This window comes from Esox lucius, chromosome 10 (genome assembly GCF_011004845.1).
Source record: "Esox lucius isolate fEsoLuc1 chromosome 10, fEsoLuc1.pri, whole genome shotgun sequence".
In the NCBI taxonomy this organism is placed as follows: Eukaryota; Metazoa; Chordata; class Actinopteri; order Esociformes; family Esocidae; genus Esox; species Esox lucius.
Genome location: NC_047578.1, coordinates 26,757,502 through 26,771,061, shown reverse-complemented (window position 1 = coordinate 26,771,061; position 13,560 = coordinate 26,757,502). Strand labels below are relative to the sequence as shown.

The 13,560-nt window shown below is 43.9% G+C and overlaps 1 protein-coding gene across 1 annotated transcript; it reads left to right on the top strand.

The window, feature by feature from the left end:
• Window positions 1-277: 277 nt before the first annotated feature.
• Window positions 278-13,524, top strand: efna1a (ephrin-A1a). The gene is made up of 5 exons (XM_010899092.5): window positions 278-570; window positions 11,290-11,585; window positions 12,700-12,765; window positions 12,969-13,061; window positions 13,335-13,524. Exons 1-5 carry the CDS (start codon window positions 473-475, stop codon window positions 13,454-13,456), a joined length of 675 nt encoding a protein of 224 aa, XP_010897394.4. The 5' UTR covers window positions 278-472; the 3' UTR covers window positions 13,457-13,524.
• The last annotated feature ends 36 nt before the right edge of the window (window positions 13,525-13,560 follow it).

The following is a 13,560-nucleotide window of genomic DNA, read 5'->3' as shown; positions in this document are numbered from 1 at the left end:
TATAACAAAGTGGTTGTAATCGAAAAGTACTAACTTCCCTCATATGATTCATGTATTAATTAATCGACATATTCATATTGACGTTGTCCCTACTCTAAATCAGTCTGGGAAAAAACGTATATGGAATTGGTGTTTCTTAGAAATTCCCCGAAGATCGACCTACGACTAGGCGCTTTGTCCTACTATTGGTTCTGATTCGAATAGGGCGTGGTTAATCATAGTAGGCGTGACATAAAACTAGAAACCACGCAAGTTGTTCATTCACTACGGACTGCGCTTGATTGAATCAACACGGTGTATGTTTTACGATACTTCTCATTTATCGTTCTCTCTTTCAAAGCAATTGCTTGCATGAACATTATACCTCATCTAACCTACTCGTACACGGACGCATACGTCTTTTTTAAAGTTTGATTTGTCTGCAACACTCATCTAGCTGTCCTTTGCAAGCAAGCATCCTCTCCATTCCACAATGGATTTGGTCTGGAGCCTGTTCTTCGTTGGGAGTCTTTGCGCTTGGTTTGCATCTGCTGAAAGGCACAGTGTATATTGGAATAGCACAAACCCCAAGTAAGTCAAACTTTTTTGCGATCCTTCAGGTTTTTATTCTAGTAATTATTTTCCATTACTGTGAATTTGTAACTGTTTCGCGCAACCATCTAACACAAGTGTTAGATTTAATGTATGGGCAACTGGGGATGTTACTTGAGTGATTAGGTAATATGATTATACGCTATTCTCATCTAACAGTGCTACAATAGCCAGCCTGATTGTTTTATACCTGCGCATATCAGTTACTAAATTGAATAGCCCAATTGTTACTGAATTGTTATTTAATTATTGTAATTGTGCAGGTATTTAAATGCATCATTTTGTTGTAGTCTACTTCCTCAAGTGGTTGACATTCTGATTCTAATCTGACCGCATTGCATTAGGCTATAGGCAGCTGGCCACTGTTGTCATGATAATGCAAGGAGGGCAGTGGCGAAGTCTCTTAATTGGTCACTGCTACTGTTAGGGGGGAAACTTTTATCTGTCATTTTATGCGACCCTATCGTTCTACCCTCTTGGAGTAATCTGCAAGTTTGTAATCCCATTCGTCTGATTTATTTATGGGTTACCATGTAGGATACGTTTTACACGACGTCCTTTTATTGTTATTGATTGGCCTATGGATGTATGATTACCACCTTATTTTACACGAGGACTGGTATTTACTATTTATTACCTCGTATCAGTATAATCAGCTATAAAATGTAAGGTAATGTTTTTAACACTTAACGGCGAGTATATTGTTTGCCTACGTGTATTCTTAGCCAAAACATCATTTGTCACCCGGAGACGTGACAGATTGGCGGTAGATTCTAGAGAAGAGTAGTCGAATGTGTTGATTTAAAGATATGAGCCAGTGTGGTGTCTGAATATCCGTTGCAATATCAATCCCCCGTGATGGTGTCGATATCTCGTTCTTCCATTAATTAGGCGCGTCTTTCTGTCCGCTAAATCACTGACATTACGACGGATTGGACATGACAGTACAGTACAGGGGAAGCTATCGCTGTTCCTATTTCACGGGGTAGGTTTAGTAATAGAATGGGGAATACTGAAAAATATGATGACATGGGAGGTAACTCGAAGCCTGACCAGTAGGTCGTAGGTGCAAGTAAGAAATCGCTTGGAAATGAGAAATTTTAGCCTAAATTGTTGGGCTTAGAGTTATGGATAGTGTTTGGTTGGTGTGAGAAGTGGGGGACTTGTGGGGAGGAGAGAGTGAAACACAAAAACAGAGACATTAACTCTGTCAAGAACTCAGTCACATAAACAAACACCACATCTGTCACAACAAGATATACACTCTCACTAGTACGCTAACACATTTCCCACCTTGTAAACACAAACACACACACATTCAGATTTCCACTTTCTAAACTCCGCTCTTCCTGTTATCCATTGAGATTTCCCATAAGGCCTTTCAACCTCAGTGATAGGTCTCAGAAACTCATCGGCGTCATAATCTAAGAGAAAATCTGAATGAAGCTACCAGTCCCAGATGTGTGTTACGTCTATTCAGGGACAACACAGATCATAATTTCTGCATTTGCTATTTTTTGTGGATACCTGTGTTAAACCTCCCCCTTGGCTGCACTTAATCCCATATTCACAGAATTAAAGTAGACTTTTCCATGAACTCTTTTCTATGTTCTTTTTTTTTTTTTGTGGCCTTTTTGTGTTGAACTGTCTCCCAAGTATGTGTGGCCTATCAATCAATAGTCTTGCCTAGAAAGCTGTATCTTATCTAGTTGACAACAGACTGATCATCTCACCAGTAGCTAATTATCCTGTCTGCTACCCGGTGGAACAAAGTGTGTGCTCGTGAGAACCAGAAGTCCACACAATTACAGTAGGCCATGACAAACCAGGAAAAGTGAGGGCATTTTGCTGGTCCTCATTTGGCTTGGGGTTAAGGTTTAGGGTTATATTTTTACAGTTGTGTTGTGGTTATAATTAGGGTACATTTTAGAGTTCACTAAAACATATATATTTTTAATTGGAATATCTTTTGGTCCCATAAATATCAGCACAAATATACTAATATAAGTTTGTTTTTGTGTCTGTTGCTGATGCCCTTTGCATGTTAACAGCCTGTTGAAACAGCTACTGCTGTGTTTTACTCCATCAGAAGTGTCTGTGTCTCTATGCTTCTGCATGTTTCTTGTGTGTACACAGACAAGAAACATGCAAGCCAGTATCTAAAAAGGCTGTAATCATTCACACTGATTCCCTAACGTTGCTTCACCAGTATATTTTGCTGTGTACGTGTCTGCAAAGGGTGTGTCCCATGTGGGAGCCATTGTGTTGAAGCACAAGCTCCTAAATCACTGACTGGTTTTACTCACACACACACACACACACACACACACACACACACACACACACACACACACACACACACACACACACTAACTCAAATGTCCACTCTCACACACTGCTGGTCAGAAAGCGACATAAAGTGCATCAGAGTGATTCGATATCAGCATTGTCTCAAGTGCTCTGTAGACTTTATAAAGTGAAGAAACACTGTAACCCACTGATTCAGGTTGACAGGTCTGTTGTTTTTCTACGTTTTTCTTTTTTCCCTGACAGCATGAGTTAACTCCCCCCATACCTGCAGACTTATAGTGCCTCCCTTGTTTTGGCTTGGCTCCCTGTTCAAGCTGGTCCAGTAGCAGAAAGTCAGTGCTCAGTTTTAACCCTTTCCTTGCTTCCTCATCTTAGTAACATTTTTGCAGAACCGCGTAAGCAGAGCCAGCCAAGAAGAGCAAATGTCTCTTACTAACTGATTGAGTGACTGACTGACTATCCCTTGTTAAATATGGTAGTGGTTAGAGACACAGACTCTCATGCAGGGGGCCGGTCTTCGAGCTTTGAGGCAGTCAAAGCAAATTATGCATTAGGATTTGTCCAGGATAGCTTCTGAAGGTTGTGGCCAGTTTTTGTCTGTTATAGTAAGCCTAAAATAGAATTGTTTGCAGTTCTATTCCGACTGTTTCTGGTGGATATTTGAAAGTATGTATTCGTGCATGCTTTATGGGGTTATATAGACTAGATCACAACCCCTTGGGCAATAAGAGGAGGGGTTTCCATGATTGTCTTGTCTTTTCACTTGACGAAAAAGTCAGTTATCGTCACCTATATTGATAGTTATTCTATCAATGTCATTCACGAATGAAAGAAATACGAGCGTTGTTGTGCCATTAAATGAAATAGCTTTGGCAGTGTAAAGTTCACCTTCAGTCTTGCTAGAAATTGCTTGATTCTTATGATTATTCCAAGTAGTAAGTTAGTAGATAGGCCTACTAGTAAGCCTATTACTGGCTAATAAGCTGAGAAAACGGTCGGTGGCAAAATCCATTTAGTTCATAGATGCTATTTGTGGTGGAAGTAAACTTAATAAGAAACACAATGCTTAATGGTGTCCAACTAAATATTCAAACTTAGCGTGATGTTAATGCGTGACAAAATGATCTAATGTCGAGACGTTATACCGACCCACAGCATATGTATGTCTTTGTTGCATAGTGGTTAAAAACACAGCCGTCACATGGGAGAACCAGGTTCACCTCCAGTGAGGGCAAAAACATTTATCCCTTCTAATCGTGGGCTGGCTGAACTAGGCTTGCCTGGTTCCTTTTCTTGTTGTTCTCTCTAGCTTTTATTTCCATTTTATTTAGACCTCTTTTCCAACATAATCACCTTGTCTTTTTGCATATTTCCAACATTGTTTTTTCTTGCTGTACTTTTTAAGCTTATCTTTTGAAGGGGTATAGTATTTTCGTTAATGTTTTAGACCCAAGTGAGCATTGGGATATTTTTTTCTGAAGACTTAATGTGTCAGTGTAATTTATCCAAAGAAGGGATTTATATGGTGTATTTGCTAATTTATTTGAGTGATATTTGTATGGTAAGTTTCACCCGTATGACTGAATTCTGCATGCATTATACTGCCAATTGGCTGTTTTCTCTGGTGCTTCCCATACAAATTGGGGGAATTCTTTTCGAGGAGTGCCACAGCACAGAACATTAACTGGTGTGACTGATTGGGGGGGTCAGAGTGCACGCAGTGATGAAGTGCCATTGCCTCTATCTGTCTGTCAGTCATTCTGTCACTGCGGCGGTCTCTGAATGCAGAGCCGCCACTCAAGGCCTCCCCTCTTCACACAGCTTTAGAGCTGCCTCGGAGAGATTCATTCTTCCTCCTGTCTGGTCCCCCTCCTCTGCCTCCTCGACTTTTATCTCAACTTTACATGCTGCCCCTTTTCAGTCCATTATTTGGCCACCTCCCACTCTCTCTTTTAAAGGCAGGAAGGGGGAAATGAATGGTGAGCGGTGTGGAGGTATTTTATTATTATAAAAATTGGCACCCTTAGCCATTCGTCACTAGGCACTTTGCCCTCATTCTCTTCGTTTTACCTCTCCCTCAAGTTTCCCCCACCACGTCCTACTAGCCACCTGTTTTTTTTTTGTGTGTGGATAAATTCCAGTGACTTTGACCCCCCCCCCCCCCCCAGATGATTTGTCCTCGCTCTGTAATGTATGTTTAACGCCTTCGTTTTTGTTCATGAGGCAATCGAAGTGGTTGAGCCGGTCCGAGAACTCTGCCGCTGTGATGGGTCAAAATAAGAGCGGAAAAGCCAAGACAGGTTTGTGTGTTTGATTTGCTGTAGGTGGTGTGCAAGACGAGAGATTTCAACAGGGTTTCCGCGAAGCAATCAAATGTTTATCTCTGTCTCTTTTCCGTGAAAACATGCAGCCACCCACCCACCCTATTCCCTCTAATCCTATGTTCTTTCCCTTTTTTCCATTTACTTTCTAGTAACTTCTGGGAATGTCTTCCATCCCCACTCACTCTCTCGGTTTTTCAGTGTCCTGTCAAATCGCGTAATCTTCTTCCTAATCTCAGTCTACTGAATTGGAATCTGAAAACAAAATCATTATGATCATTGTGTTAAGATGGATAACATCATGTGAAGACCTTGTTTTCAATGGTAATCATCAGTAGGGCTCACTTTCCCTCTCAACCATAGTGGCAGGCCCACTCCGATTTCTTTCAATATCCCCTACCAGCCATCTCCCTCTCACTCACACCTCATGATGAAGTCTATTGCAGGTGCGTACAAAACAACCACTGATTTTAATTAGCTGATTTTTCTTTTCTTTCTCAAGTCTTTTGCTGTGTAGTCATTAGAACCTCCCCCCTACCTTGTGGGCATCAAAGCATAAACGGTGCAAGTGATATGGCAAAAATGACAGGAAAATCTAAAATTACTCCTTGGAGAGTGCGTTATCTTACACTGAAGCAGAGTGCGTTATCTTATACTGAAGCAGACTTGCCTCCTCTCCATATTCAAATTTAACCTCTCTCTTTTAAAGTCAACTTTTTTGCACAGTGTTGGTAAGTTCTGGGCGTCTGCAAATTGTGCATGTGGATGAGGTACTTTATTTTTCATCTTGTTTTCTTCCTGTCTGTCTGGGTGGGAGACAGAAGGTTGTTATGATTTATTGAGTACTGATGGTGAATCAGGCCAAAGGTTTTCACAAGAGGCAGTGTTACAAGAACGTGTATTTGCGCGTTTCCCCTGTGAGTGAGTTTCCTGGCCCAGACTTTTCCCGGGAAAACAGCATATCCTGTCTGCACAGTAAACAATACTGTTCTCACACGCTCGCACACGCAATCCTTTACTACTTACTTCTGACACAGTGAAGTGAGTTGATTACATTTTCTCAGGGTCCTTTTGGCAATGAACACAATGAGTCTACTGCCACTGGGAGTAATTAGATGAATAGTGAATGGTTGTTTGATAAGGTGTGCATGGGTATGTGTCTCCTGTAGTTAACATTTTTCCTTCTGATCATTTTCACCCCAATCAACCACATCAGTGTTTTTTCTGTCCTGTCTCTTCAGCCTTCTCATTATCTGCTTGCAAGACTTCCTTCTTGTCCTTGTCCTCGCTTGTACTGTCCCATACTAATTGTCAGCAATGTTTTAAACTTTCTATACTTCAAAACATTAATGATAAAAGCCTTTCCTGGTAAACATCCATACGAATGTGTACCTCTGTCCAGATATATAATCACTGCGTTCGCATGTATCCGCGGATTTGTAATGATGTGTGTACTTTGACAATGCGTGTTTATGTAACCGAATGGGGTCCACTATTGTCTACGAATAGGAGCCTGCACTTGTGTATTGTTGTGTAAATAGGGGTTCATTGTGTGTCTTTCTGTTTTGCTGTGTTGTTTGTCCTGTTGGTGAAATGGTTGTTCACTTGTTCCCTCAGCGATTGCACGCATACAGTATTCAATTTACTTATACTGCTTCTATTACAAGTGCCCCCTGGAGGTTAAGATCTGTTATGACATGTTTGCTTCCAGTGCAGCTCAGCTAAACTCTTGTAAATCTTCAAACGACGCTGGCAGACAATCGATGGTCCATACTCACAGAAAAGTTATACTTTCGGTGGACATACTCTCTGAGGAATTAATTAAGTGATTTCTTTTTGGGGGGGGGGTCCAGTTTATCAATTCTGCAAAAATCTCTTTTTTTTTTTCTCGCACATAAATTTGCCTCATGAGAAATGTAATGTTGGCGGTGACCTTTTTGGTGGGTTACAAATGTCCATATGACTGGGCTAGACGTTTGTAAAGAGCACGCGTACCATTTATCTCGTGTTCCTTTTAAAGATCAGGAAATTATGTTGCTGCTGGACTGGTTACTTTGCGGGAGAGGAGTTAAAATATTTGCTTGAACAATGACAGACGTACAAAGGTAAAGTGACAGATGTAGAAAATTCCTGAGATTGATGACCCAAGTAAACACAACCCAAGACTGAACCTGCCTCTGAATATTGTTATGAAGGAGGGCCTAGGTTACTGTGGTCCTTCACAAACTCACATATTTGGCATTCCAATAAGGCCAGCTCTGATTGGTTGGACAAGTGTTTGGGGCGGGGGGAAGGGTCAGGATGAACCAGGGATCTATTGAGGCATATTGAGTGATGAAAGACGTGAGAGGGGTGGGGATAACGGACAGAGATGGATGGATGGAGCCATAAAGCAAAAGATCTTCATGTAGCCATGCTGGGAAAAAAATGTGAACCAGTTCAGCTAGACTTTTACTTATTAAGTTGGGCTTCCTTCTCGAATGCTCCTTAAAAACTAAATATTTTATTTCTTATTGTTTCTGATTTTCCAGAGCAGAAATTCAGAAAGAAACACCTCCCCAATAACACAAGTCTTGTCTTTTTTTACACCTATCACAGTCTCCTCTCTCACACACACACTCACTCATTTTTGGAAGTCCAGAGTACAACCTTTTCTCTGTGTGGGAACAATGGATCCAGGACCCCACCCTGCCCCTCTCCCGTCCCCCCTCTCGGGGCCTCTTGGTCGGCTCTAAGCCCTTGTATTAGGCAGGGTCTGGTGCCGCTGAATGGACCCGCGCTCAGTCGCTGCACGGCCCGATAATCCGGGCTTGGACTAGACGATTAGGCGGCCCCTGGCATTCTGATCCACTCATCCGTAACGATGACCAGTCACCTCTTAGGCCATATTACTGTGGCATTATCATCCGATGGAGAAAAATTAATATTGGAGGTTTGCGTAATTGCTTGGAGCTAGAGTGACAGGGATCTGATGGCAACTTCTGCAGAGTGTGTCGCTTTGGTCAGGAGCTTGTCAGCTGTTTGACTTGCTTAGAGCTTTTTTACTTTCACCAAAACCTCAAAGCAGGTGACTCTCTATACAAAATCCATCCCTGGGATTTTTTAAATACAAGGGAGCTCCATAATGTTTGCTGACTGTGTGTCCAAAACCTGCTGGTGATGACTCCGCAATTGTCTGACCTTTGATCCTGATTTGAGCCCTCCGTCCCTTAGAGGTCCAACATTCCACAGGACGATAGAGTGCAGAGATGAGAAGGGGAGGGGGAGGGGGTGGAGGTGAAGAAGAAAGCAAAACGCTGGCCAGAGAGATTAAAGCAGAGAGATTAGGCTGCAGCTTCTGAAGAGACTAATAAATCAAGAATTTGCTCTGAAGGAGTGAAAGGGAAAGGCTCGAGCAGACTGGACTGGAGTGCATATTTCACTAGACACACACACACACACCCACTTGGCATTCACTAGCTGGCAGTCTGCATTCATCGTCGTTCATTATCCCTCCTTATCAACACACATTCCTCTGCAGACCCAGTACACACACACACACAAAGTTGCATATGTGACGGTTATAGTTCCAGCAATCATCCATAAGCAGGGAATGTAGCCTCCCCTCCCCGGAGATCTTCCTGCTCTAAATGATGCCATCATTCAGAACCAAGCGTCCTGGGCCAAACGCAGGCCATCAATCAGCTCGGCATCCATAATGTAAAGCAATGGAGGTGCCATTTTCAATATGGAGTCTGAAAGAAGGAGCGAGAGGGACATTTGGAGTGAAACGTTGAGACATATTTTGACATTGAAGACCCCCCCCCCTCTGGTTTAACTACTTATAATTAATAAAGCCAGCCCCACTGTGTGTAGTCAGCCCTGGTTCATTAGGGTTACTGAGTTAGTCCATCAAAGATGTATGAATGGAACCTCTGTATGGAATGGTGTCATTGATATGAAGCAACTGAAGCAATCCCACAAATATGCAGAAAGTTTCCCAAAGATCAAAAGCCAAGGGCCCCCAACCCTCTGTCACATGGCTTCCCCCTTGGCCTAAGGCGACAGGGTCGGGGGAGGGGACGCATGATAACAACCCACCCACCCCCACCCCGAGGTGACTTTAATACCCCTTTTTGTGTTTTAATTGCCTCCCCCCCCACAGTTGATCACATTGTGACCCTACAACAAACAGGGTTTAATCAGTGTGCGTGTGTGCGCGAAGAAGATGCTATCACTAGGTCAAGCATGGCTTACAAAAATGTAAGCTCAATAGTATCATTGATTGTATTTATTTTTGCCCGGAAATGTGAGTTGCAGAGAAAATGAATGCTCCTGCGTGTAACTCATGAACAGCGTGCCAAAAATAAGCCAGGCAAGCGGTAGACAAGCACAAAGCTGTTCTAGAATGCATTCAGCTGAACACTAAAATACCTGCCCAGTTGTACACTTCATATGCTACTAATATGAGGCCAGTCGCAAGTGGATGCGCTTCATTAGTATAGGTAAAGAGACTGCTCTTTTCAGCAGACCTAACAGTGCTCTTGTCACAGTGGGGGGGGTGGGTTGCTGAACAGGAGGGGTTAGCGAGCGTTAGGAGCCTGGAGCTTGGAGCCACAGCGTCTGTCCTCTAACTGAGAATGGATGGGGGCTGTCCCCCGGCAACAAACAACAACAGCAGCAGCTAATGAACGACATTGGGCCTCTCTGCATGTGCCCTTTTGATCGTTAGTTACTCACACATATGGACCCTGTCACACCGACACACACTCCGGAACACACCCGTAATGTCACTTGTTGCTTTCATGAGGTGAACTTGGAATTCGCCACAAAAAAAATACTACCCCAGAGCCAAAATGGGTCTAGTGTACCGTTTTCATTGGCAGATGTGTGAATACCCAACCCAAGGCTACAGAGCCACCACAGAGCTGTGTGGTGCGAAATGGGTTAAATATAACAAACCGCGCACAAAGCTGGCATTTGTTAATGGCCCCCTCCACCCCCAAAATTCAGTGTAAGGCATGTATTCATTTCAAATGCAATAAAAACTCAAGGCACACATTCGGGCGGAGAGGCCAATGTTGTGAAAACATTTAAACAGAGTGGGTTCACAGCATTTCTCTGCAATACCCGGGGCACCCCGGTGGTGCAGACTGCTCATGGCAGGAGGATCCGGTAATGGAGAAGCGCAGCTGGAGTAACCAAACGCAGAGGTGAGGTGGGGCGGGTAGATGACGCTCTCTCAGGTTGCTCGCTGATGGATGGGCACGGCAGTAGAATCCAAGAAGTGGACCCCCCTCCCCCACAAAGTGACAGGAACGAGAGAAAGTGACGGGAACAAAGTGCGTAAAGATGGGGAGAGAAAAGGTTCGGTGACTTTGCCTGGGTGGAACTAGGACTGTTGGGAGAGGGGGGAGGGATGAAGACTGACAGTCTCTGGTTCCAGTGTCTGTAATGAAAGGGGGAGTTTGGCAGGAGGCCGAGACAGGGCCAGATTTTTCTCTCAGTCTGTCCTTAATGAAAGGAGGAAATGCCCAGGGGAGCAAACTGACCTACTATTCATGCCTCACTCTCTCGGGTGGCGGTGTTTTGCAATTAAGCTTTCTGCACTCCTTGTCTTTGGCCTGCCCTGGTGCGTAGCTCTCGCTTCTGTCAGTCGTCGATACTCATCTTCAGGCCAGTTGTCCTGCCTGACTGCTAATGTTTCTCTGTAAACATCGCCGGGGTTCCAGAGGGAGCCAGGGATCAATGTGCACTCAAGTCTGGCTCCCAGCACGCGGCTCGACGCCCACGATCATCCATATTTATATGCATGTCCAGCCGGATCACGTTCCCACTCATTGTTGTCTCCCAGTCTGACACTTCGGTGATTTTGCCATCTTGGTGATTTCCCCCGTCAAATCCAGCACACCTGCCACTGGTCGATATGTAATCACGAATTTGCTATATGTATATGTATATGTATATATATATGTATGTGTATGTATGTGTGTGTGTGTGTGTTTTACTCCTGCTTCAAAGCATTGGCCTGTTTCCCAAAGCCACTTGTGACTTACCTTCCCTAAATCTCTTTCTCTTTTGTCCTCAGGTTCCTATGGGACGACTATGCGGTGGAGGTTCGGTTGAACGACTACCTCGACATTGTGTGCCCACACTACCCACTGGGTGAGGTGGCATCGCAGGACGCTGAGCGCTACGTTCTCTACATGGTGGAGCAGGCGGACTACAAAGATTGCAAGCCTCAGTCGTATGACCAGATGCGCTGGGAGTGCGGCCACCCCTTCGCCCCGCATGGAGCCGAGAAGTTCTCAGAGAAGTTCCAGCGTTTCACCCCCTTTACCCTCGGCAAGGAGTTCCGCCAGGGAGAGAGCTATTATTACATCTGTAAGTGTCTTGTTGACAGTCCGCTGTTTGTCCAATGTTTCTTTCCAGTTAATTATTAGGTGACTTGGGGGACGCGTCAACTAAAAATCAATGAAGAAAACCCCCACCATTATTATGTTTTTTTTAACAACTTAAAAGTACTTTGTCAAGTCGAGCAATCATTTAGGAAATATTTAAAGAAATACTAGAGATGATACAGCACACTGTTAAGTCTGACCTTTACAATGTTCAGCAAAGAACCAAGGCAAACAGGTTGCACACTCTTTAAGGCTTACTGATATTAAAGGCATGAAAATCTGCAAAACTCAATGTCTTTGTTTGTTGGGAAAAAGCGTTGTGCATTTGGTGGTTCGTTAAGAAGTTACACCCACTCTCCAGATACTGCTGGTGTATCCCGGATAGGGCAACCTGCTGCCCACTCACTCCTCCAGTATTGGTATAGATCAGTTTCCCAGAATAGTTTTTTTGGAAGCTTTAGAGGGTCACAACATTTGAGCAGTGCATTGATCAGTTATAGTTTAAAGCATATTGTTGTTTGTGTGTCTGCTAAATGACTAACATCACATGATGTAACTGTTGTTGGCATGCTTTATTATATTTTTTTAACTGTGTAGTTTAGGTCCTGAATGCTGATTGACTTAAAGCTGTGGTATTTCAGATCATATGATAAAATTCATTAGTTTTGCTATTCTAATAACTATGGTAACAGGTTTATAATGGCAGAAAGGCAATTCTGAGATTTGTGGTATATGGCCAATATACCACAGCTAAGGGCTGTATCCAGGCACTCTGTGTTGCATTTTGCATAAGAACAGCCTGTAGCAGTGGTATATTGGCAATATACCACTCCTCCTCAGGCCGTTTTGGTTAATTAGCACTTACATGCTAGCAGATAGCCGGTGGCTCATCCACCCGGAGAGAGAGACGCCGCCGTAACCCTGAGTGTGTTGTAATTAGATCAGCAACGGGATGGAACACACTTGGCCTCAAACACTCCGCCTGCTCACAGATGGCTGCAGGCTGTGCATGTCGGACTGAATTAAGGCGACACGGGCGGATAAGTGCATTAGTTTGTCTGTAATTAACGTTTGTCTTTGTTTCCTCCCTCCTTCAGCCAAACCTCTGCATCACCACGGACAGGAGTGCCTCAGACTCAGGGTGGACGTTGTAGCTGCTGACGGTAAATGCCGCCCCCCCCCCCCCGGTGGACGGGGAGGGCTACTGAGGGGACGGGTGGGGAGCACACCTTGGTCTGCCTCTCAGACCGTACCCAAATACCAATAGTGTAGTGCTTCTGACCATTCGGGACAGGGGCCTTTATCTGATTAATGAGGATGAGGCCTTTAGCGTCGCATAGGCATTGATTCGTTTTTTGTTATCCAGGTTCTCAAGAGGCCCGGGTTGCAACCGGAGGAGCAGCTCCAGCACCTGGAGCAGGGGGCGGAGCCCACAACCCTTCCAACAGACTGCCTGCAGGTATGTTAATTACCATTATGAAGTGTCCTCTAGGAGCCAGTTGTACTTGATACTACGACAGTTTCACAGCAGGACTATTCTGGTGTTTTGAAGCCTGTTTCATAGACAAAGATTATCCCCTGAAATATATTTCAACTGGGATTCTTCATAGATCCTGCTTTTTTTTTAATCCGGGTCTAGGATTAATGTGTCAAAGTAAACCAGCCTATGAAATTCAGATTTAAGTATCGGTTAGCATTGGCTAATGTACAGTCATCTCGTTTCTCCCTACAGATGACCCAGTGGTAATCCTGCCAGATGTCCAGAAAAGCGTGCGGACAAATTCAGCATCTTCAGCCTCATATTCCATCCTCTCCTTGATTCTCCCAGTCTTATTGTTAATGTTGTTACAGTGAGACTGTGAAAGAACTACAGATCCCATAATTTTCAGGGACTACAATGAAGGTGGCCTGTGAAAGAACAACGGACATGACAGTTCTCAAAGCCCAGTGCTGGTAAC